We start from the raw sequence: 22,549 nt of genomic DNA, 5'->3' as shown, positions 1-22,549 counted from the left end.
TATTGCTGGGTTTATTGTGGGATTGCACGCTTTTACCCAATTTTTAGTTATCAGATTGATCTGGGCTTTAAAAACTAAATTATGTTCTTATTACCCTGGAAAAATTATGTAATGCTTTTAGTTGCTAATATATAAATTAAAACTAAATTACTAAAGTAGCGATCCTTAGCTATTGTGTGAAGAAAAAACATCAGTCTTGTTTTTTGACACTGTCAAGCCATCTTTGCATCCAAAAATACTTAAAAACTCACTTTTACTATTGCTAATAGCCATATATCAAAGTTTTAAATTGTAGTTATAAATAAAGTTAATATGTAGATGGAAAAATTTTCCCCCTTCTGGATTCCAGTGATACTTGTATTTTTGTTCTTGGAGTATATTTGTGGATTGTATGTTTATCTGTATGTGTTTTGTATGTAATCAAACCTCATCTGTGCACAGACATCAAATATATCGGTGTGGTTTCATTTGCAAACATACAGGATAACTCCAGTAAGATAAATGTGCTGAAAGACTAATGCTGTTAAATTTTGTCTTGATAATACTGTTGAATGTTTAATTGTTAAGATATATATTAAACAGAAATTCTGTAATAAAAAATAACCACATTTAATGTTAGAGGCCAAGTGCTGTCAGGTGAGTTAGCTGCTCATTTGGAAATGTTAAGAATTCTTTTGGGGTCAGAGAGCTTCATTTAGTGAGTGTTGTGAATAGAATGGGGAATAGCTTCTTTCCACTTTTAAAACAGTCACTTGACAATGAGTGATAGTTTATTCACCTGGCAACTATTGAGGACTGTTGCGTGTTTACTCTATAAAACAGCACTTGAAAAATAATATAACTAATATAACTTTAAAGAGCTTGACAGTGTCCTTTCTTGCTTTGTGACTGGCTTTAGAAATTTAAGTATAACTCCTTATATGAAAAATAGAACTCTAAGCTAAAAAAAAAAGAAGCATAGAAAATTATAAACGACAGTAGCTTTATGAAAGTCCTAAATCCTTTGTTTTTTTAAAGCATATAATAAATATTATATAAACCACTATATAATATGGTTTAAAGAAAATACAGCTGATAATTGTGTGACTTCTTTTCTCATGTGGAACCAAGAAACCCATGGGTACTATTCTTTGTGTTTGTTTTACAGAGCCATTTCCTGCTTTTAAGTCTTGGCAGGAAGACTCTGAGTCTGGAGAAGCTCAGCTTTCTCCACAAGCTGGAAGAATGAATCATCACCCCTTGGAAGAGGACTGTCCTCCAGTATTATCACACCGTAGTTTAGATTTTGGGCAAAGTCAGCGTTTCCTACATGATCCAGAAACATTGGATTCCTCATCGAAGGCACTTTCTTTTACTAGGTACATTGTTCTTACATATTTACGAGAGGCAATTCTTATTATGTCATTAAATCCTTTGAAAGATTTAATCCAGACTTTCCCCCCTGTATCATGAAAAATATTTTTGTAAGTTTTTGGAGGGGACTCCTCTAATTCTGCATTGAGATGTAGGGGTTTGCTTTCTAATAGACATTTTCTCACAGTATACATATTCATTTATTCACCTATGACTGAAATATGGAACTCTGGAAGGGAGGCAGGTGGAGCCCACCAATCTCTAGCATTTTTATTATTAAAACTTAAAATTGATTCTAAATGTCAAAACCTTTCCTTTGCAGTTTGAAGACAAAAAGAATTCTGAGCTGCTAGGCATTTGTTTCTTTTCTGCTTTTGTCCAAACAACTTTTGAGTGATTACAAATTGTTTTTAACAGTACTGATGTTAGCTAATGGTGTGGTTTCTAAAAACTATAGTGTAAAGTGTTTGTTTTTTAACTACTACCTGTCCTTTAATGTTAGGTACTTAATTTTTTACTTTAAAGATTTGCTTCTTGGCAACGGCGTTATGTTATATCAGAGTGATAAGAGATATAACTTGGAAAAAAATTTTTTGACTGGGTAGCAGCAGCAGCAGCTGCTGCTGCTTCTTCTTCTTCCTTTCTCCTCCTCCCTCCTCCTCCCTCCCTCCTCCTCCCTCCTCCTCCTCCTCCTCCTCCTCCTCCTCCTCCTCCTCCTCCTCCTCCTCCTCCTCCTCCTCCTCCTCCTCCTCCTCCTCCTCCTCTTCTTCTTCTTCTTCTTCTTCTTCTTCTTCTTCTTCTTCTTCTTCCTTTTTTTGACATATAACTAACATACACTATTCTTTTATTTCAGGGTGCCATTCTGGCTCAGTTGGTAGAGTGGGCAACTCTTGATCTCAAGGTTGTAGGTTCAAGCCCCACTATGAGTATAGAGATTGCTTAAAAATAAATATAAAAATTAAATTAAAAATTCTGTTGTTTTCAGGTGTACATCATAGTAATTTGATAGTTTTGTACATTGAAATGAACCCCATGATAGATCATGCCCTACCATCTGTAATAACTCGAAATTTTAACACAGTGTTTGCCTTTTGTTTTAATTTTAATTCAGGATTCGGAGATCGTCTTTCAGTTCAAAAGATGAAAAAAGAGAAGACAGAACACCATATCAATTAGTGAAGAAATTTCAGAAAAAAATTAGACAATTTGAGGAACAGTTTGAAAGGGAAAGAAATAGCAAGGTAAGTGTGTAACATTGTTCAGGATTTGGTAGATCTATTGGAGGAGGTTCCTTAGAGAGCATTAGTCCATCTCTTTCCTTATATAATGAAGTTGAGATGTGCAGAGAAATAGTGATCATGTAGATCTGAGATCATACAGATCCTTAGCACTCTAATTCCACACCACTATTCTTATCATTGCATCTTTATATTTCATTTGGCAAAAAAGCTTGTATAATTTTTAAAGGAAATACTTTACATTGACCACAAATAGCAAGGGGAGTGGGAGAGGGAGAGAGATTTAATAATTAGAACATGTGAAGTGGAAAGAATCCTGTACTTGGAGTCAGAAGACTCATATTCAAATCTGGCTTTTGTCAGTGGCTAGACTCTGCTCTGAGAGAGCTTTACTTTATATACCATCTGTATACAAATAAAATAAGATGAAACAAGGATGGAGTGAAATCTCTGCTGTGGGAACTGTGAAGTATTATTTAGGCATACATTAATAATTATTAAAAAAAAAAAACCTCAAAACCAAAACAAATAACAAAAAAAAAAAAATTTAATGATTATCTCTTACCACAGAGGTGTCAGTGTTCCTTAATTTTTTAGCCCTCCTACAGTGATATTGCAGCCAATCCAAAGGTATTAAAATGGATGACAGAGCTTACCAAACTGCGGAAGCAAATTAAAGGTAGGAAATATATCATTTTTATAATATTATATGTGCTTTAAATGTATTTTTAATTCTCATTATTACAGTATTCTCATAATTGCATGAGAATTATATGAATTAATAATTCTATGACATGAATTAATGAGAATTAAATTCTACGACAATTATGGTTATAATTTTTGATAATTTAAATTTGAGATGCTGTTTGGCAAAAAAAAAGTTTCCTTTTTTTTATTAGTTTTTTTTTTTTTTAAGATTTTATTTATTTAATCATGAGAGACACTGAGAGAGAGGCAGAGACATAGGCTGAGGGAGAAGGCTTCTTGCAGGAGCCTGATGTGGGACTCAATCCCAGGACCCCAGGATCATGATGTAGGCCGAAGGCAGATGCTCAAGGGCATCTGAGCCGCCCAGGTGGCCCTGTTCTTTTATTAGGTATGGTCAAAGTTATACTACTATATTCTTCTGTATGTCTTTTTTTTTTTTTTTTTTTTTCCTATATGTCGTTCTGGTGTTTCTGTTAGTAATAGTCTTTTGAAAGGTGCCCTAGATTATATATTTATAGGTGATATAATAAGGTTTATCTGAAATATAGTTCATATTAAACGGTTTTGATTTTTGGTAGATATTTCATTAAGAATTAAGAATTTTTGATGGGGGAATGCCTGGGTGGCTCATTCAGTTGAGCGTCTGTCTGCCTTTGGCTTGTCATCAGAGAGTCCTGGGATCAAGCCTTGAGTTGGGCTCCCTGCTCAGTGGGGAGTCTGCTTCTCCCTCCCCCTGCTCTTGTACTATGAGTCTTTCACTCTCTCTCCTTTTCAAATAAATAAAATGTTAAAAAAATTTTTTGATGGGTATTTAACACTATCACAATCAACTGTTTATACTACAGAGACCAAAAATTATAAGTCTTTAAATAAAAACTAGTTCTGTGTTATGGGTGTTGGCCTAGCACAGCAATTGCTAATTTATATTTACTTTGTGCGTGTTTAATCAGCATGTTTTTTAGTAATTGTTAATACTTAAAAATTATCTGCACCTACTATGGGTTTATAATTTGTAGCATCACATTTTGGTGTATTCATTTGAGTTTATTCAATAAAATTTTTACTGTCATTAAGTACCAAGTACTTGTAGACATCTGGGCCTTTGGCAGTGAATAAGACGGTATCCCTGTTGTCATTGAGTTAACATCCCTGTGGTTAAAATAAGCTTCCTTACCTCTTTAGACTTTCCCCTACAATTCTATGAAGCAGTTTCTTATAAAATGCCAGTTTCCAACCATCAGTCAAAATCATTACCTTAAATGTGTTACTAATGGTTATATTAAATTGACAAGCATTAGTCTCTTAACTAATTTTCCAGTTTTCTTCCACTTTTATTGTCTCAAAGTTCATTCTCTGCATAGCAGCCAGAATAAAAAACTTTGTTAACTATCTTTAGACCCCTCAGTAAGCTTCCCTTTTAACTTAAACTCCTTATAATGGAGAGAAATAGTGATCATGTAGATCTGAGATTATATGGATCCTTAGCTACCTCATTTCCTTGCCTACTGTGTCCTTAGCCATTTTATCACATTCCACTCTCATTTCCTGTTCCTTAAACATGCCATGTTTCAGTGCCTGTGCATTGGCTATTGCCTCAACTGGAAAAGATCTCTTTCCCTAAATCTTCTAGGCTGGGTTAGCTGCTGCTGCTTCCATGTTCACTTAGGGTGTTACCATCTCAAAAAGTCCTGTTTCAGTCCATTAAATATAATTGCTCTTCCCAAAGCACATTCCTTTTAGCACTGTGATGCCATTGTGTCTTCTCTCCTTTATAGCACTTAGCATTCTCTGAAATTATTTTATGAATCTGGTTACTTGGTTTTTATTTTTACTTTCTTGAATATATGCTCCAAAAGAACAGGGGTCATGTCTCTGTTTACTCCTGTATTACCAGTGCTTATCAGAGAATCTTACTTTATGGTAGGCTTTCTATGAATTGTCATTGAAAGAACGAATGGTATAGCTTGCCACATATAGATTTCAGTATTTCATATAACCTTGAAATATCTGAGCCTGTGTGCTGTTAATGTCCACTATCCTGTTACATATCTTGCTTATTACCCTTGGATTTTTTTTTTTAACCCTTGGATCTTTAGCAAAATCATTACTGATCTATCTGTCCTCTTGGTTCTGAAATATAGATGCAAAACACAAAAGCTCTGATGGAGAATTTGTACCTCAGACACGCCCACGTAGTAACACTCTTCCGAAAAGCTTTGGCTCTTCTCTAGACCATGAAGATGAAGAGAATGAGGATGAATCCAGGGTCATTCCGAAGGAGAAGAAGCCATCTAAGGAAGCAACACTTGAACTTATTCTGAAAAGACTGAAAGAAAAACGTGTTGAGCGGTGTCTTCCAGAAGATATCAAAGTAATCTTGAGCTATGATTTTGCCCATACTAGCCTTTAGAGTCCCTAAAACAAAAAAATTACCCAGTGTCATGGAGATGTGTAGGTAGTCTTACTGGCCTGAGTCTGCTCCCCAGGTTTATAGATAAACAACATGTTTTTATCTGAACACCAGAAATGCCCAGTCATTCTGGGACACAATCATAATAGTAAAACTAAAGGGCACCTGGTTGGCTCAGTAGGTAGAGCATACGGCTCTTGATCTCAAGGTTGTGAGTTCAAGCCCTGCATTGAGAGGTTACTTAAAAATAAAATCTTAAGAAAAAGGTCGTGATCTGTTCATATATATTAGAAACAATAGGCAAGATGAGTGTGTATAAAGCTTAAACATAACTGAGCTTGAATCTTGGGCCTTGTATCTTAATAGTTACATGTATTGAGCTCTTAGCTTTTGCCAGGCCCTGACTCATTATTTTATTTGGGTTCTGCCCTTGAGTCCCTTCAACTGTCCTATGACAGATATGGATGTCTGTTAAAATACTAAGACAATATGGTTGTTATGAGGATTGAATAAATGAATTTTTTTGAAGAACCATTCCTCAAAGCCCAAGCCTAGGGCAGTCCTGGTCAAAGCACTTGGAAACCCAAATTATTTATCAGATGAGGTTTGCTGCAAGAATACAGAGATGGCCTCATGTAAACTTTTGTCTTGGCAGTAATGAGCCCTATGGCTCATTCCTATCTAAACAACAGAGTACACCTCTTTCATGGTTTAAATATTGGAGTGTTTTATCTCCCTTGATCAGGGCTGGATTAGAAATTTTAATCACTCCCTTCCCTTAGCTTTTTTTGTTTTTTAATTTTGGGTTGAATCAGCCAACCTTCTTTCCCTTCCTTCCACCCCTTTTCCTAGAAATGATTTTGATTGGATTAGCTTTATTCACATTTATTGTCCTAGATTTAAGGTGCATGCTTGAGGTTGAAGTCAGTGTTTTGCAGTTTACCCCAGCTATCCTCTACTGGATGTACATAATCTAAATTTATATTTGTTAGAGGAATATACTATACATAATCTAAATTTATATTTGTTAGAGGAAAATTTATTTTTTTCTTTTTTTAACCTCTATTCCACTCTGATGAGAAATAAGATAGTATTATCTAATCCTGAGAATAAGTAGAGAGTTTATGTCTAGATTCAAAAGGGTATTTTATGGAATGTTAAAGGTGGTCCATTGGAACAAATTGGGAAGGTTCTGCGGACAAATAAATTTGGGATACCCTTCCTCCTCTGTAATTTAGAGTACTAAAAGATAGGAGATGAGTATTGCAATGTAAAGAAAGTGTCATAGGAAAGGAAGCTGAGCTCATAGATTAGAAGTTTAGGTCATAAACTGGCAGTGTACTTTTTCAGGATCTTTTCCACTTACACTGCTGCCAGATTTACTTAATAGTTTAGTAGAAATACTGAATTACAAGATCTGTGCTGTTGGTATATGTATGTTTTGTGTGTTTATACAAAATTAGAAAAAAAACAATTAGAGTAATAATGCCAATAAAAGACTGTAAAATTAAACAGTAGGCATTTGTGTGTATTTCTTGTGTGGTAGGTAGGCACTGTTATAAATTATAAATGCCTTTTAACATATCAGCTCATTTAGTTCTCATTAGAGCCCTGATAGGTAGGGTGAAGTATCCCCATTTTATAGATTAGAATATTGGACAAAAAGCATTTCAGTAACTTATCCAAGCTCACCAAGAGTGGATATCTACTTACTTGAAGACCAGATTCTACAGGCGACTGAAAACTGTTGTCTGCAAATTTGTAAGGAAAGGCTGTATCCTTATTAGTGTAGGCTGGAGTGGTGATGGGCTGCCCTTTTCACCCTAATTATTTACATTGTGATATTGAGGAAAATAATGATGGTGCCAATGAGTGTTTTTCTTTTTTTCTTTTAAATTCTAGAAAATGACAAAAGATCATTTGATAGAAGAGAAAACTTCTCTCCAAAAAAGTCTTCTTTACTATGAAAGTCAGCATGGAAGGCCGGTAAATGTCTCTTTTGCTAAAGAAATTTCATTTTCTACCTTAAAAAAGAGCATGAATTTCTTTTGTGGCCCACATCTTGAGCTAGTTTATAGAGACTAGTTTTCTGCATTTATAAGATTGTCTACTTATTTAAAATAACTTCTTAAAAGTTGGTAGAAAGTCATATTGCTTAATGTTTTGGACATTTAGAATTTCTTATGACTAGGTAATTTCCATTTTTCTTACTTTAGGTGACCAGGGAAGAAAGGCACATTGTGAAACCTCTTTATGAGAGATACAGACTTGTAAAACAGATGCTGACAAGAGCTAGCATCACTCCTGTCCTTGTGAGTAAAACACACAAAGATTTATCTAGTTCATTTTATCAAGACCTACTATGTAAGGTTAGGTTACTACTTTTAAAAGAATAAGCAATTAATAATCAGTGCCTACCTACCATCTCTCAGGCTCATGTAAAAGCATTTTATGTATGACACTAAATGAAGATGTCATTAAATCCTGACAAGTCACAACAAGTAGCAGATGATGGCATCATTTTACAGATGATGAAACTGGGGCAAGAAGTGATGTGCCAGGGTCATCTACCTTGTGAAATTAAAAAAAGAAAACAAAACAAAACATATTTCAGACCCTGGCCTAGTTTCTTTCAAATTAAATTATTGTGTTTGAAAACATACCAGTTTTGTGATGGCTCTTATGATGATATTGACTTAATTACACAGTCTAATAAATTCCTTTTTTTTCAAGTTCATCTTTTTATTTTTTATTTTTTTTTTATTTTTATTTTTATTTTTTTTAAGTTCATCTTTTTAAATGAAAAAGTATTAATGCGTATTTACAATTGTGTATATTTTTAGAGAAAAAGTAAAACTCAAATACTTATGTGCAGATTAAGTGCTGTCTCCAAATTAACCAATAGATAGTATGGCTCTAGATTTCTCTTAGGCTTAAATAGAAAACAGCATGTAGCCCATTCTGAATCATCTTGTAGGAATTAATTCAGTGGAGATATGGTTTGCTTAGGCATGCAAGGTCATTTTTAAATCGATAGTCACTTGCATGGGCATTTCTTTCAGGCTTTGACTACCTGACTACTCATTATTAGAAGGTTCATGTTGGCCTTCTGAGCATTTTTTAACCCTCAGAAACAGATTCTTTTTAAATGGCTGTTTTTGAGTTGGTCATCCCAACACTATATATAATCAATTATTTTGAACAAGAAATCCTGTATAGGTTATGTTCTTTGCACATAAGACAGTTTCATACAGTTTTGACCCTTGATTACAAAGCTTTTTTGTGTATCATTGACATATTCATAATTCAAATTCAATTAGCCTTTGAATTTCTTTATGAAAACCATTTTAGAACTCCACAAGTTTGTTTTTAAACTGAAGGAATAGCAAGTATTGCTAGATCTTATGGACTCCTAAATATGACTATCATACAGAGAAATTTGAAGTATAAAAGTTAAGCCAAGACAGTTGCATAGGAAAGAACAGTTTATCAACAAATGGTACTGGGACAATTGGGCATTCATATGCAAAAAAAGATAAATGTAGATCCTTATATGACACAGTTTAACTCAGAATGGTTCATTGACTTAAATGTAAGAACTAAAACTCATAGGAAATAGAAGAATAAATCTTTGTGACCTTGAATTAGGCAGTGTTTTCTTGGATATGACACTAAAAACACTGACCTCATTAAATAAATAGGACCTTTAATTTATTTAATTTATTTAATTAATTAAATTAATTAAATAAATAGGACCTCATTAAAATTAAAAAGTTTTGCGCATCAAGAACATTTTTTTTAATTACTTATTCATGAGAGAGGCTGAGACACAGGCAGAGAGAGAATCAGCCTCCATGCAGGGAGCCTGTTGTGGGACTCGATCCCAGGTCTCCAGGATCACACCCTGGGCTGAAGGCAGGTGCTCAACCGCTGAGCCACGCAGGTGTCCCAAAGGACATTTTATTTATGTATTTATTTTTAAAGATTTTGTTTATTATTATTATTATTATTATTGTTATTATTATTATTATTATTTATTCATGAGAGACAGAGAGAGAGAGAGAGAGGCAGAGACACAGGCAGAAAGAGAAGCAGGCTCCATGCAGGGATCCTGATGTGGGACTGATTCCGGGTCTCCAGGATCAGGCCCTGGGCCGAAGGCGGTGCTAAACCGCTGAGCCACTCGGGCTGCCCTATTTATTTATTCTTGAGAGACACAGAGAGGTAGAGACACAGGCAGAGGGAGAAGCAGGTTCCCCTTGGGATGCCCCACGTGGAGCCCCATGTGGGACTCTATTCCAGGACCCCTGGATCACGACCTGAGCCAAAGGCAGATGCTCAAGCACTGAGCCACCCAGGTATCCCTCAAAGTACATTTTAGAAAGTGAAAAGACAACCCCCAGAATGGGAGAAAATGTGTGCAAATCATGTATCTGATAAGGGATTGGTATCTAGACTATATAAAGAATTCTTATAGTTCTGTAATAAAAAGATGAATAAATCAATTAAAAATTGGGGAGGGGCACCTTGGGTGGCTCAGTCTTTTAAGCAGCTACTGATTTCAGCTCAGGCCATGATCTCAGGGTCCTGGAGTCAAGCCCCATTTCAGGCTCTGCCTAGCAGGGATTCTGCTTCAGGATTCTCTCTCCCTCTGCCCCTCCCACCACTTGCTCACTCAAGCTCTCTCATTTGATTTTAATTTTTTTTAAATATATCTTTAAAAAAATTGGGTAAAGGACTTGAATAGACATTTCTCTAGAGAAGATAAGTAAATTGCCATTAAGCATGTGAAAAGATGATCAACATCATTAGTTACTAGGAAATGCAGATAAAAACCACATTCAGATGCCACTTTATACCCACTAGTATAGCTTTAATGCGAAAAGACAACAGTTTGACAGGATGTGGAGAAATTGGAATGCTTACATGACACACTGCTGATGAATGGAAAATGGTACAGCCACTTTGATAAATAGTTTGTCAGTACCTCAAAGGGTTAAACATAGGGTTACCATCTGACTTAGCAGTTCTCCTAGGTATATGCCTGAAAGAATTGAAAACACGTCTACACAAAAACTTGTACACAAATGTTCATAGCATCATTTATAATGGTTAAAATGTAGAAGAAATCCAAATGTGCAGCAGCTGATGGATAAACAAAATGTGGTATATCCATATAATGGAATATTAGCCATGAAAAAGGAATGAAAGTACTGATCTATGCTACAATATGAGTAAACCTTAAAAACATGCCAAGTGAGAGAAATGAAATACAAAAGACCACATATTGTAGGGTTTATTTATGTGAAATTCAACCTAGAATAGGCCAGCCCATAGAGAGAAAGTAGGGTAGGTAGGGAGAGAGGGCAAATTAGTTAATAGCTAAATAAGTACAGAGTTTCATTTGGGGGTGTTGAGCTATTCTAGAATTAGAGGTGGTAGTAGCACAACTTTGAATATACTAAAAACCACTAAATTGTACACTTTAAAGGAGTGAATTTTATGTTATGTGGATTATATCTCAATGAAGCTGTTACTTTTTTTTTTTTTTAAGATTTTATTTATTTATGAGAGACACAGAAGGAGAGAGAGGCAGAGACACAGGCAGAGGGAGAAGCAGGCTCCATGGGCGGAGCCTGACGTGGGACTCTATCCTGGGTCTCCAGGATCACACCTCCGGCTGAAGGTAGCACTAAACCACTGAGCCACTGGGGCTCCCTGAAGCTGTTACTTTTTAAAAAGGAGTTTAAAAGGTGTCCTAGACCAAAAAAGTTGACAGCTCTTGTTAAAAAGGAAAATGCTCTGAATAAAATTACATGTAATACTTTATTTTTTACTTATTGAATGAGCCATTTTAGATTATCCAGACATAAATGATCAATTAGCATTTGTGTGGGTACACAACAATTAAACATAAGCAAAAATGAATTTAGTAAGGAATTGCTGAAAAATTTTAAATTGTATGATTAAGATTTTGAAAATAAAGTTTAGTATCTGTTCCGTAGTGAATGAAGCTTTCTTTGAATGATTTAGATATTTATTATTATTTAAAGATTTTATTTATTCATGAGAGACAGAGAGAGAGGCAGAGGCAGAGGGAGAAGCAGACTCCATGCAGAGCGCCTGATGTGGGACTCGATCCCGGGACTTCCAGTATTATGCCCTGTGCCGAAGGCAGGCGCAAAAACCGCTGAGCCACCCAGGCATCCCTGATTTAGATATTTAAAGTATAAACCATGTTTAATGTTACAGGGATCTCCATCTACTAAGCGAAGGGGTCAGATGCTACAACCAATCATAGAAGGAGAAACTGCCCATTTTTTTGAAGAAATCAAGGTAATCCTTAAGAGAAATCTTTCTCTCGTATCTTCCTTAAAAAGTTGAGAGTCGTGGCCTGTTTGATGATTTGTTTGATATCTTTTTAGGAAGAAGAAGAAGATGGTGTTACCCTGTCCTCTGAGCTAACTGATATCTTGAAAACTGCTGTACAGGCACAATCTTCATTGGAAAACTCTGAATCTGATGTTGAAGAAAATCCAGAAAAACTGGCTCTGGATCTCCGATTGTCAAGTACTCGAGCAGCTTCTATGTATGTGTGCTGGTTTGTGATTTTTTTTAATCTATTTGTATAATGAAATTTACATGGCAAGAAATTCAGTGTTATATAATCAGGCACTTGGAGGGAATTAATGTAATGCTCAAGAGATACACCCTTCTTGGGGCACCTTGGGGGCTCAGCAGTTGAACCTCTGCATTTGGTCCAAGGCGTGATCCTGGGGTCCTGGGATCGAGTCCCATATCAGGCTCCCTGCATGGAGCCTGCTTCTCCCTCTGCCTGTGTCTCTCATGAATAACTAAATAAAATATTAAAAAAAAAGAGAGAGAGAGATACACCCTTCTTAAAGGGTGTGATTTACAAATACATGTTGTCATTCACATTTTCTTTATCAAACATTAGTGTGTTTTAAAAATTAAACTAAAATCCTACATTTGTTTCATAACACAGTGCTGAAACTAGCTGAAAGTTAGGTTTGTTCTCTGCCAGCCTCTTTCCCTGTTAACGGTGTGTGATGGTGATTTTCAACCCTTGCTTCGCCTTTTTTATATTAAAGTATAATTAGCATAAAATGTTATATTAGTTTCAGATATACAGTGTGTGATTCAGCAATTTTATATATTACTCAGTGCTCACCACAATAAGTGTAGTCACCATACAATGTTACTACAGTATTATTGACTACATCCTGGTGCTGTACTTTTTGTTTCTGTGACCTGTTATTTTATAACTGGAAGTTTGTGCCTCCTAATCTCCTTTACCTTTTTACTTAGCTCCCCACCCAGCTCTCTCCCTCACAGCTACCTAGTTTGTTCTCGATATTAGTGATACTGTTGTTATATGGTTGTTTTATTTTTTGGATTCCACATATAAATGAAATCATAGGGTATTTGTTTTTCTTTCTATGACTTAATTCATTTAGCATTATACCCTCTAGGTTCATCCATGTTGTTGCAAATGGCAGGATTTCATTCTTTTGTTATGGCCAAGTAATATTCCATAGTGTGAGTGGTATGTGTGTGTGTTTGTGTGCACATGCACGCATACCATACCTTCTTTATTCATCTATTTTTTTTTTAAGATTTCATTTGTTTATTCATGAGAGACACACACAGAGAGATACAGAGACACAGGCAGAGGGAGAAGCAGGCTCCATGTAGGGAGCCCGATGTGGGACTCAATCCTGGACTCCAGGATCATGCCCTGGGTGGAAGGCAGGCGCTAAACCATTGAGCCACGCAGGCGTCCCTATCCATTCATCTGTTGATGGACATTTGGATTACTTCCATATCTTTGCTATTTAAATAATGACCTAATAAACATAGGGGTACAGATACCTTTTTGAATTAATGTTTGTGTTTTCTTTGGGTAAATAGTAGTGGAATTACTGGATCATATGGTACTTCTGTTTTCAATTTTTTGAGCAACGTCCATATTATTTTCCATAGGAGCCTTGGTTTCACTTTAATTTTTCTTTAAATACTGATGCAGAACCCTACTTGGAGCTATTCCCTTTTAGTTGGTCTGGGCTGTAGCTTAGGCATGGGTGATACTCTAAATGCTCCCCAGCTGACTAGTTTGCAGCCAGGGTTTGGACCTCTGCTAAGAACCATAGTGCTCTTTTAGTAATGTTTTCTTCCTATTAAAATTTTAGGCCTGAATTACTGGAACAACTTTGGAAAGCCAGAGCTGAAAAAAAGAAACTACGTAAAACATTACGGGAATTTGAAGAAGCATTTTATCAACAGAATGGAAGGTTTGTTGAACATCACAAAACTGAGTCCTTTCTCCTTAAACTTATAAGTGCCTATATGCTAAATTAAAAGAATGTATAGGAATAGAAATAAATGGTGCATGTAAGGATGTTACCATTGAAAATAAAAGTATAAAACATACCTTCTTACTTTGAAGGCCTGCTATTAACTGCAAGAAAAAATCAGAGTAAACATCTGATACAGTATTTCAGAGTTGTTCTAGGCTTGGTTGAGTGGCAGTTATGTTGTGTTTTTGAATTCTACATTCTCACCCTTTTGGAAATGTTTGTGAAATAAGATGTTTTCCTTTTATTTTTGTTTTTCCTTCTTTTTAAAGATTTATTTATTTATTTTAGAGAGAGGGAGGGGAGAGAAGGGAGGGAGAGAGAATCGCAAGCAGACTCCCAGATGAGCATTCTCAGAACCCTGAGAATCACAACATGAGCCAAAATGAAGAGTCAGACACTCAACTGACTGAGCCACCCAGGTGCCCCTATTTTTCCTTTTTAGGAAAGGTCCCTTAACATGATTGGTATTGTCACCTAGTGTGGATCTTATACTAAGACCATCGCTGGTTAGGCTACCTATTGGGCCATTCCAGGTTCCCCATTTCTAAGATATGTAACAGGGTGCCAGTCAGCAGTGTGGCTTCTAGAATACAATATGGCATGTGCTTTTATCTAATTGGGCACAGCTGACCCAGTGGAACTCTTTGAAAAGTAAGAAAAATATTCCTTTTTTTTTTTTTTTTTTTTTTTTTAAGGAAAGTACATTCTAAATCAGATGGTGGCCAGAAATGAGTGTTATCTCAGGCCTCAGAAAAGTTTTTCCATGTTTGTAACTGGGCGGTCTTACCAAGCCAGTAGCTACATTACAAATTCCAAAATGTGTTTACTTTGAAACTTCTGTGTAGTTGGCAAAAATGGTTTAAAAAAAAAAATCTCAGTGTGGGTGCCTGGGTGGTACAGTTGGTTAAGTGCCAGCCTTTAGCTCAGGTCATGATCCCAGGGTCTTGGGATCGAGCCTCACATCAGGCTCCCTGCTCAGCGAGAAGTCTGCTTCACCCTCTCCCTACTCTTCCCGCCTGCTCATGTCTCTCTCTCTTGCTCTCAAATAAATAAATAAAATCTTAAAAAAACAAACAAACAAACAAACAAAACCCTCAGTGTAAGAATGCATTTTTCAAGTATCTTCTTATTTTTTTTGTCTGAATGGAAGAAAACTTTGCTTATAATTATACTCAGGATGGTTTGATGCTTTACCTAGAGATTAAACTGAAATGCATTGGGTCATTAATACAAAGTGAGGAAACTACTTTTTTCTGTGGGTAAGATGTTTTACATGTCACTTCATTGAAGCCACAGTTTGGTAAATGTATGAAATGACTGTAACCTCTGGCGCTTGACATACACTCATAGACCTGACTGAGCTTAGCAGTGCATATCTTAATAAGATATTTAATTACTTCCTAGTTCTTTGCAATGATCATTGATAAAAATATAGCATTATTTAATCTGTCAGCAGAGAAATTCGTCAGAAATAGAAGTTTTTTAGGAATGTTTCTTGGAGATGGGGGGAATTAGTCCAGTAATCTTTTTTCTTGCAGAGGAATTTTTTACTGGAGTTTATATTTGATAACATTGTGTCTCATATTAGGACAGCTTCTGGAACTTTATTTTTCAGATGATCTCTAGAATATTACAGATTTTATTTTCTTCCCTAGGAATGCCCAGAAAGAGGATCGTGTTCCAGTGCTTGAAGAGTATAGGGAGTACAAGAAAATTAAAGCCAAACTTAGGCTTCTTGAAGTTCTTATCAGCAAACAAGATTCTTCAAAATCCATATAAAGTATGCTCTTTGAAAACATCATAAAAATCAGTTGTATTCCCTGAAGCTATCATCGTGTGTACTTGGCTGGTACTTGAGTTCATTTTGTCAGGCACTCCGGGAGTATCATTTTGTACTTGGTTGTGGTGCCACTAGAGAAAAATGGGAGGGTAAGTAGACCCTCTTTAGGGAGCGTGGTGTTCCATATTAACCACAGACTGTCCTCTCCACACCTTTAGCAAACATCCAGTTTTCTTCATTGTTTTGTACTACAGATACATCCTGTTAGCAAAAGACTAGTACTTTATTCTTTCAACTTCAAGAACTTTGGAGATACAAGCTTTTTGTTATCATCAACTTTATTTTTATTATTTTTTTAATTACTGAAGGAAATTCAGAGGAACATCTTCACATTGAATTCTTCGGTTGCCTTTTTCTTACAGAATGACTGAAAATTTGAAAGAAAAGCATATAAATGTGCACAAATGCAACTATGTCCTATGTTTTCTTAGAAAACCAAAATCAACTGAAATTTCAAGTCCTACTGTGGAACACATTTCTGTTTGATTTCCAAAGTGACACTTTCTCACAGGTCGTATGTTAGCAAAATTTTCCAATTCACTGGTCACACAGCTCCTGGATGAAGATAACAGAGGGTAGACCAAAAAGTGACCTTGTTTTAGTATAGTGAAAACACACACCACACATCAACACAGAACTGAATCATATCACATGCTGCCTATGGGACATAAGTTACTGTTTCCTCAGTTACTGTTTATTAGCTGGTGATGATGTGCTTTGTCTGAATCAGATCCTGTATTTTTTCCCCCATCCACCTCCAGAAAATGTGAGAAAATAGCCATGTGTCTGTAGGAACACTGATGGTGCTCAGCTTTGTGTGTTCAGTCAGATGGGTCTAAGTTGGCAAAAAGAATCATTATGCCTGAATTAAATCTTTTCTTAACAAGGGCTATACCACTGCATTTTTACATGTACCTTCAGGGGGTTGCATCATTTTTTTTTTCCTCTTTTAATCAGCAAAATCCATAAAACATCCTCTTAACAGGAACACTTTGCTCAGTCACATGCTGTTTAAAGCAGTTGTGTAGTGGTGTTCAGAGATGCGTAGTGGTATGCCCCTTGTCATATACTCTAAGCTTATCTTTTTTTCTTTAGCTTTGCATGGCTTTTCTTCAGGTACTCTTCTGGTATTCTGCTAATCATTTTCACAGATCGGTGACTTTATTTGGGCTAAGAATATAGTTCATAACAGTGTATTCTGGTTAGGCTTAATCTAAGTGTTAATTTTTTTCCTGGTGCTTTTTTGGATTGATGAGTGTCTCACTTTGTGCCCATGTTTTGCATGCATTGACTCATGCATGGTTTTCTTAACTAGAGAATACTAACAGTTCCATATAAAAATGGGACTTCTGCAACATACTTTAATCAAGTGAGGGAAGCATGAACCTCATACTTCTGGCACTATTACATAGTAAGCACATGAAGTAGCTCGAGAATAAGTAGTGTTTCTAGTATTTCACATTTCACTTGTGTGTGCAATGCCTTTTTTGGGGGGGAAGGAATGTTCATTCGTGGTGAACATGTAGTTCGGGAATAAAGCACTAAATCCAGCCCTTTCCGTGTGATTTCCTTTTGATAACAGCTAGATTATTCATAATGTATACCTAGAAAAATGAATTGAAAATGCCAAAAGAAATTATCACTTTGATTTGAATCCAGCATGCAGTGTACATTTAATTTCTTTCAGTCTCCAGACAGGAGTATATCCAAACATCTGATTTAATGTGCACTGTATATTGTTTTATATGAATGTTTTATATACCACATGCAAAAATGTCCATATGCACTATTTAAATGTTTTAAATAATATATTCCTTCTTTATAATGCTAAATCTATATGAGTACCATATTTTTATAAGTCAGTGGCCTGATTGGTTTCATTTTAGAATTAACAGCTGCTTCATGGTATTGGTTATTCACTGTTAATGTTTGGCTGCGAGTAGAATAGTCAAAAGTGGCATGGTGGCACGTACCTGCTGCGTGACAGTATTGTGTGTCATAGTGGAGCAGTAGGTGGTAGAATTAGGCAGTTGTGATAGTTTTATTTGGTACAAGTAGAAGCTGTATATCTATATACAAATAATATATAGATATATATGGCCACCAATATAATTGCATTGCTGTGTCTGGCACTTCATTGTATAGACTTTTGTAATAAAAGAACTTGAGTGTTCTAAGTCATTGTAAATGTTTTTTGTTTTGTTTTCATTAGAAGTTAAAGAAAATGGAGACCTTAAGTGTTTCCTTCCCTTAATGTTCTTAGGCTTTGTTTGAGTTACCTCAACCAGGGACCATGTTGGGGGACAAGAGTGTGACTAAGTCTCTTGGCTGGCAGCAGCTCTGAGGATTGGTAAGACAAGGAAAGGCCACGCTGTTTGTTGATAGCTTTGTGGAAATCTAGGGGGAAGATGCAGAGAGAACCGTCAGCACTTCTTACTGCAAGTGAACTATCCTTTTTTTTTTTTTTTTTTTTTTTTGAACTATCCTAATAAGCAAACTTGAGGTACTATTTCTAAGAGAAAAGGTTGCCCTGACTGAGGTGGATAGATTTAAAATTGATTGAGCACCAACGTAGAAGTTGAGTGTTATGGTCTCATGTTGTTGTTTGGGCCAAGAGAACATATGGCTCTTTTAAGGGGGCTTATGGAAGGAACCTACTAAAGAAATTAGAAGAGTTACTTCACACATTTTTCCAACCACCCAAGCAGGGTGCCCTTATTCATACTTCTCCTACATTAAGTTGACTTCTCTTAGCCCTGATACTCCTACCTAGTTCTTTGTTTTTTAAAGTATATTTTGCTTTTAGAGTAGTTGAAGAAACACTTTTAGGAAACCTTAAATGTGTTACTTTAGAAGCTTTCTAGATGAATTTCCAGTGTGTATTCCAGTATTAGTGAAATTTCTGTAGGAAATTGGGAAGTTTGTTCTTCTACATTTTAACTTTTTCTAGGTGACCTCAAATTGGGAAGAATGGAGATGAGATTATTTTATTTGGGGTCCATATTATATAATGGTTTTCCAGAATCCTAAGGATTTATTAATTTATCCTAGAAGAAGTTACAACGTATGGTACATGATAAAAGCACCAACATTTCTATATTTTAGGTAACATTAAGAAAACTGTTTTTATCTACTTAGTGACCTATTAGAGATCTTCCCCACAAACCATAAGCAGCATTATTTTGTACTTTATCTTCACATTGCTAGAATTTAATAAATCTCATAAAATCCTTTATGTGTTACAGTGTGTGTACTCTGGATGCTTGCTGTAATACGCATGGATCGAACAGGAGGTCCCATTCAAGGGCACTTAATATTTGGAAATCTCTTGGGATTATCATTGGCTCTGAAAATAGTTTGATGATAGATAGGTGTAGTGTTTTTACAGTGTATCTATAATGGGCACATGTTTACCAAATAATTCAGTACAAGGAGAAATCTTTGTTAGAAATGCTCAGTGATCATACCATATGTTCTCACATGCCCTTGTCTCAAGATTGTAGAGCTGAAAGCTTTCGCATCACTCGGTTTAGTTTTAAACTGACATAGTGTAATTCCTTCTCCAGCTCCACGGCATATAAAAAGAGTCTAGAGGATGAGTAACAGAGAATGAGTAACATACGTTTGTGCGTAAAGAGTCAGCAGGTTGTTAGTACCTACCGTGAAGTACTTGGGAGTTTCTAAAACATGGCCTAGTGTGGCCAAGTATGGATCTTCTATTCTAAAACTGGAGAAGAGTTTCTGCCATTCATATCCAATATAAATAGCAGTCCTCTTTGGAGATAAAAGGATAAAAACAATTGGTTTCACTCTCACCTTAGATCTAAACAAGTAGAGTTGTGCTTTCTGTTCAATTTCAAAGTTGTGTAAAAAGGGCACCTGGGTGGCGTGGTCAGTTGTGTGTCTGCCTTTGGCTCAGGTCATGATCCCAGGGTCCTGGGATCAAGTCCTGCATTGGGCTCCCGGCTCAGCGGGGAGCCTGCTTCTCCCTCTGCCCCTCCTCTTGGTCATGCTCTTTCTCAAATAAATAAAAAAATATTTAAAAACAAAAAGCTGGGTAAAAATGAGAAAAAGGGGTGGCATCTCCAAAAGGTCTAGTTTCAGGAAAGTACTGTAGCTTGTGTCCCCAGTCCCCCCATATCATGATAGCCCACAGTGCCCTGGTTGGAAGTTACTTACTCTCGAAATTCTTGTTGAGTGACAGGCTGGTAGTCATCTTGAATTTCTGTGGAATAGTACTTTTTCTCAAGCCTGTCTTTCCACTTTTTCATCTGCTCTGCACTTTGGATCTCCTGTCAAGGCAGAGGACAAATATAGTTGCCATTTGTAGCTGCAGCCTTTAAAATTTTCTGTCTTAATGAAGTCTTTGGCACACAAGCACCATGGGGTTGAGAATCTTAAACTAGTCCACTCTCCAGGGCTGTGATGTTGAGCCCCATGGATGCCCTACCCGGCTTTCAGGTCTGTGAGTCGGCAGATTCATTTGAGAGGACTTGGTGTAAGAACTGTTCGTTGGAACTAGGGTTTTTTTTTTTTAATTAAAATCATCAGCTTATTCTTGTTTTACTGCCTCTTCTCTGCTTCTCTGGCTGAATTTCTGATGTTCCCTGTTCTTCGCTTGGCTAAGGCTAAGCTGTTCTTTTCTGTACTTCTGTTGTTTAATGAAGTCAATGTACTTCTGAGTACATCTGTGGGTATTTGCCCTCCCAGCTGCTTGGAAGCCACACCCCTGTTGCCTTACCTGACTAGAGTCCCCAGGCGCCTTTTCCGTATTACTGCATCAATCTGCGCACTCCCAATCTGTCCACAGACCCCAAAATAAGTTCGGCATACCAGAAAATTCTTGTTGCTGCGTTTGTCTCTGCTCCTACAGAGTCCTTCCTGTTTTGTCCTCACCACCACTCACTTCCCTTTTCGTGTCCAAAGAACTTTTTTCCAGCTTTAGAAAAAATGCACTCTTAGGTTGTAAAAAAATAGGGATAGCACTTTAAAAAAAATAGGAAAGAGGACACCTTGTGTCCAGAGGTGATCCAAAGACTTCTTGGTGAATCAGTATGATACTGCCCTACTCCAGCAATAATGTGAAGTACCAAAGTTACCGAAGTTGATCCCTTTATGAGGATTCTTTTTTTTATTTTTTATTTTTTTTATGATAGTCACAGAGAGAGAGAGGCAGAGACATAGGCAGAGGGAGAAGCAGGCTCCATGCACCGGGAGCCCGATGTGGGATTCGATCCCGGGTCTCCAGGATCGCGCCCTGGGCCAAAGGCAGGCGCCAAACCGCTGTGTCACCCAGGGATCCCTTTATGAGGATTCTGATTACATTCCCCAGAGAGGATGGTGACACCAAATTTGTACACTGTTTACGGGATAAGTGTGTGCTGTTCTGGTTGGAGAAACTACTCCATCAGATAGTCTGTCTTTAGCCAACATAGCATAAGTAGGAAAGGATGGCTTCCAATCCTGCTAGTTTTACTTTGCCCACAAAGCATTCGTGTTCTGACATAATCACTTACACTTTAATGTGGTGTTGAGGTGGCAGGCCCTGCAATTCTTTCTAAATGACCAGGCCTGTTAAAATGTGACTGTATCAGTGCTACGAGTTAAATAGACAGCCTAGTTAACTTGACTCATTGTTCAAAAAAACCACATCTCAACCATCACTACTTCTGTGAAACCCGCCTTGATGTTCACGGCAAAGTGGTGCTTTCCCTCACGAGCCAAGCAGCGATGCTGGGGCTCTTTCTCCCGGGTCTAAGGTCCTAATCATCTCCTATCTTCCCTGTGGATAGCAGCTGCCTCTTACTGTCGTCTCTGCGCTTGTTAAGTGTCCAGCGCTGTCTTCTTGCATGTTTAAAACTACTTGAGCCTTTACACTTGAAGCAGAGGTCTGCTGGATATAAATATGCTTGGCTTACATTTTCTTTCCTTGCATATTGTAGATATGGTTCTTTTGATTATGGTGTTGAATGTTGTCATGCTAACCTGGTTTTCTTTCTCTCTTGTAAGTCCATATTTTACTTGGATGAGTATTATGTTCATTCTAGCTGATTTCCCCTGGGAACACAGTATGATTTTCAATTTACATCATCTTTTATTTCAGAAATGATTTAAAGACTCTCAAACTTAGGGAAAACAATACACTTTTTTTTCCTTCGAACTATCTGGAGTTGCCAACACGAATGTCCCATTGTCCCTGAGCACATCGGTGTGTATTTGCTGCTACAAGGACATTCTCCTTTATAATCACAGCATAAACATCAGAATCAGAAAATTGATATTGATAGATTATTATCCTCTAATGCTGAGTCTCCCATTCGAATTTCCCGGTTGTCCCAGTGATGCCCTTTATAGTAAAAGGATCTAGAGTCCAGGATTAGGCATTACAATGATTTGTCTTTTACTCTCATTCAGTCTGGTGTAGTTCCTCAGCTTTACCTTGGCTTTCTTGATACTTTTGAAGAATACAGGCCAGTAGTTTAGTTTTGTGTGATATTTTGTTATGTTACACATCTTTGGCAAGAGCATTATAAAAGCTGTGTTCTCTTAGCATCTTATCAAAAGATGTATGATTTCAGTTTTTTCCCATACTGACCAAGGCACTGTCTGCCAGATTCCCCCA

At 36.7% G+C, this 22,549-nt stretch overlaps 2 protein-coding genes across 26 annotated transcripts in view; one reads left to right on the top strand and one right to left on the bottom strand.

Annotated features, from left to right (window-relative positions):
* The window catches only part of FAM13B (family with sequence similarity 13 member B), an 86,537-nt gene extending 68,433 nt beyond the window's left edge, over window positions 1-18,104 (top strand). For 13 of the 16 annotated variants that reach the window (XM_038552250.1, XM_038552252.1, XM_038552251.1 and 10 more), the window contains 10 exons: window positions 1,148-1,358; window positions 2,465-2,594; window positions 3,189-3,270; window positions 5,441-5,670; window positions 7,612-7,695; window positions 7,926-8,021; window positions 11,962-12,045; window positions 12,135-12,298; window positions 13,920-14,021; window positions 15,743-18,104. In XM_038552250.1, coding sequence (XP_038408178.1) covers window positions 1,148-1,358; window positions 2,465-2,594; window positions 3,189-3,270; window positions 5,441-5,670; window positions 7,612-7,695; window positions 7,926-8,021; window positions 11,962-12,045; window positions 12,135-12,298; window positions 13,920-14,021; window positions 15,743-15,866 — 1,307 coding nt within the window. In that variant the 3' untranslated portion in view covers window positions 15,867-18,104. The remainder of the gene's footprint in view (window positions 1-1,147; window positions 1,359-2,464; window positions 2,595-3,188; window positions 3,271-5,440; window positions 5,671-7,611; window positions 7,696-7,925; window positions 8,022-11,961; window positions 12,046-12,134; window positions 12,299-13,919; window positions 14,022-15,742) is intronic. The other 3 variants (XM_038552258.1, XM_038552259.1, XM_038552263.1) reach the window with 1 other exon arrangement.
* The window catches only part of PKD2L2 (polycystin 2 like 2, transient receptor potential cation channel), a 34,179-nt gene continuing 27,817 nt past the window's right edge, over window positions 16,188-22,549 (bottom strand). For 3 of the 10 annotated variants that reach the window (XM_038552265.1, XM_038552270.1, XM_038552268.1), the window contains 2 exons: window positions 20,107-20,219; window positions 16,188-16,482 (listed from right to left, as the gene is read on the bottom strand). In XM_038552265.1, the coding sequence (XP_038408193.1) occupies window positions 16,338-16,482; window positions 20,107-20,219 (258 nt within the window). In that variant the 3' untranslated portion in view covers window positions 16,188-16,337. Of the gene's footprint in view, window positions 16,483-18,206; window positions 18,325-19,394; window positions 19,516-20,106; window positions 20,220-22,549 lie in introns of those variants that run through there. The other 7 variants (XR_005366717.1, XR_005366718.1, XM_038552266.1 and 4 more) reach the window with 5 other exon arrangements.

Source organism: Canis lupus, chromosome 11 (assembly GCF_011100685.1).
Source record: "Canis lupus familiaris isolate Mischka breed German Shepherd chromosome 11, alternate assembly UU_Cfam_GSD_1.0, whole genome shotgun sequence".
In the NCBI taxonomy this organism is placed as follows: Eukaryota; Metazoa; Chordata; class Mammalia; order Carnivora; family Canidae; genus Canis; species Canis lupus.
Note: the sequence above shows the minus strand (reverse complement) of the source record. Positions and strands in the feature narration are given on the sequence as shown.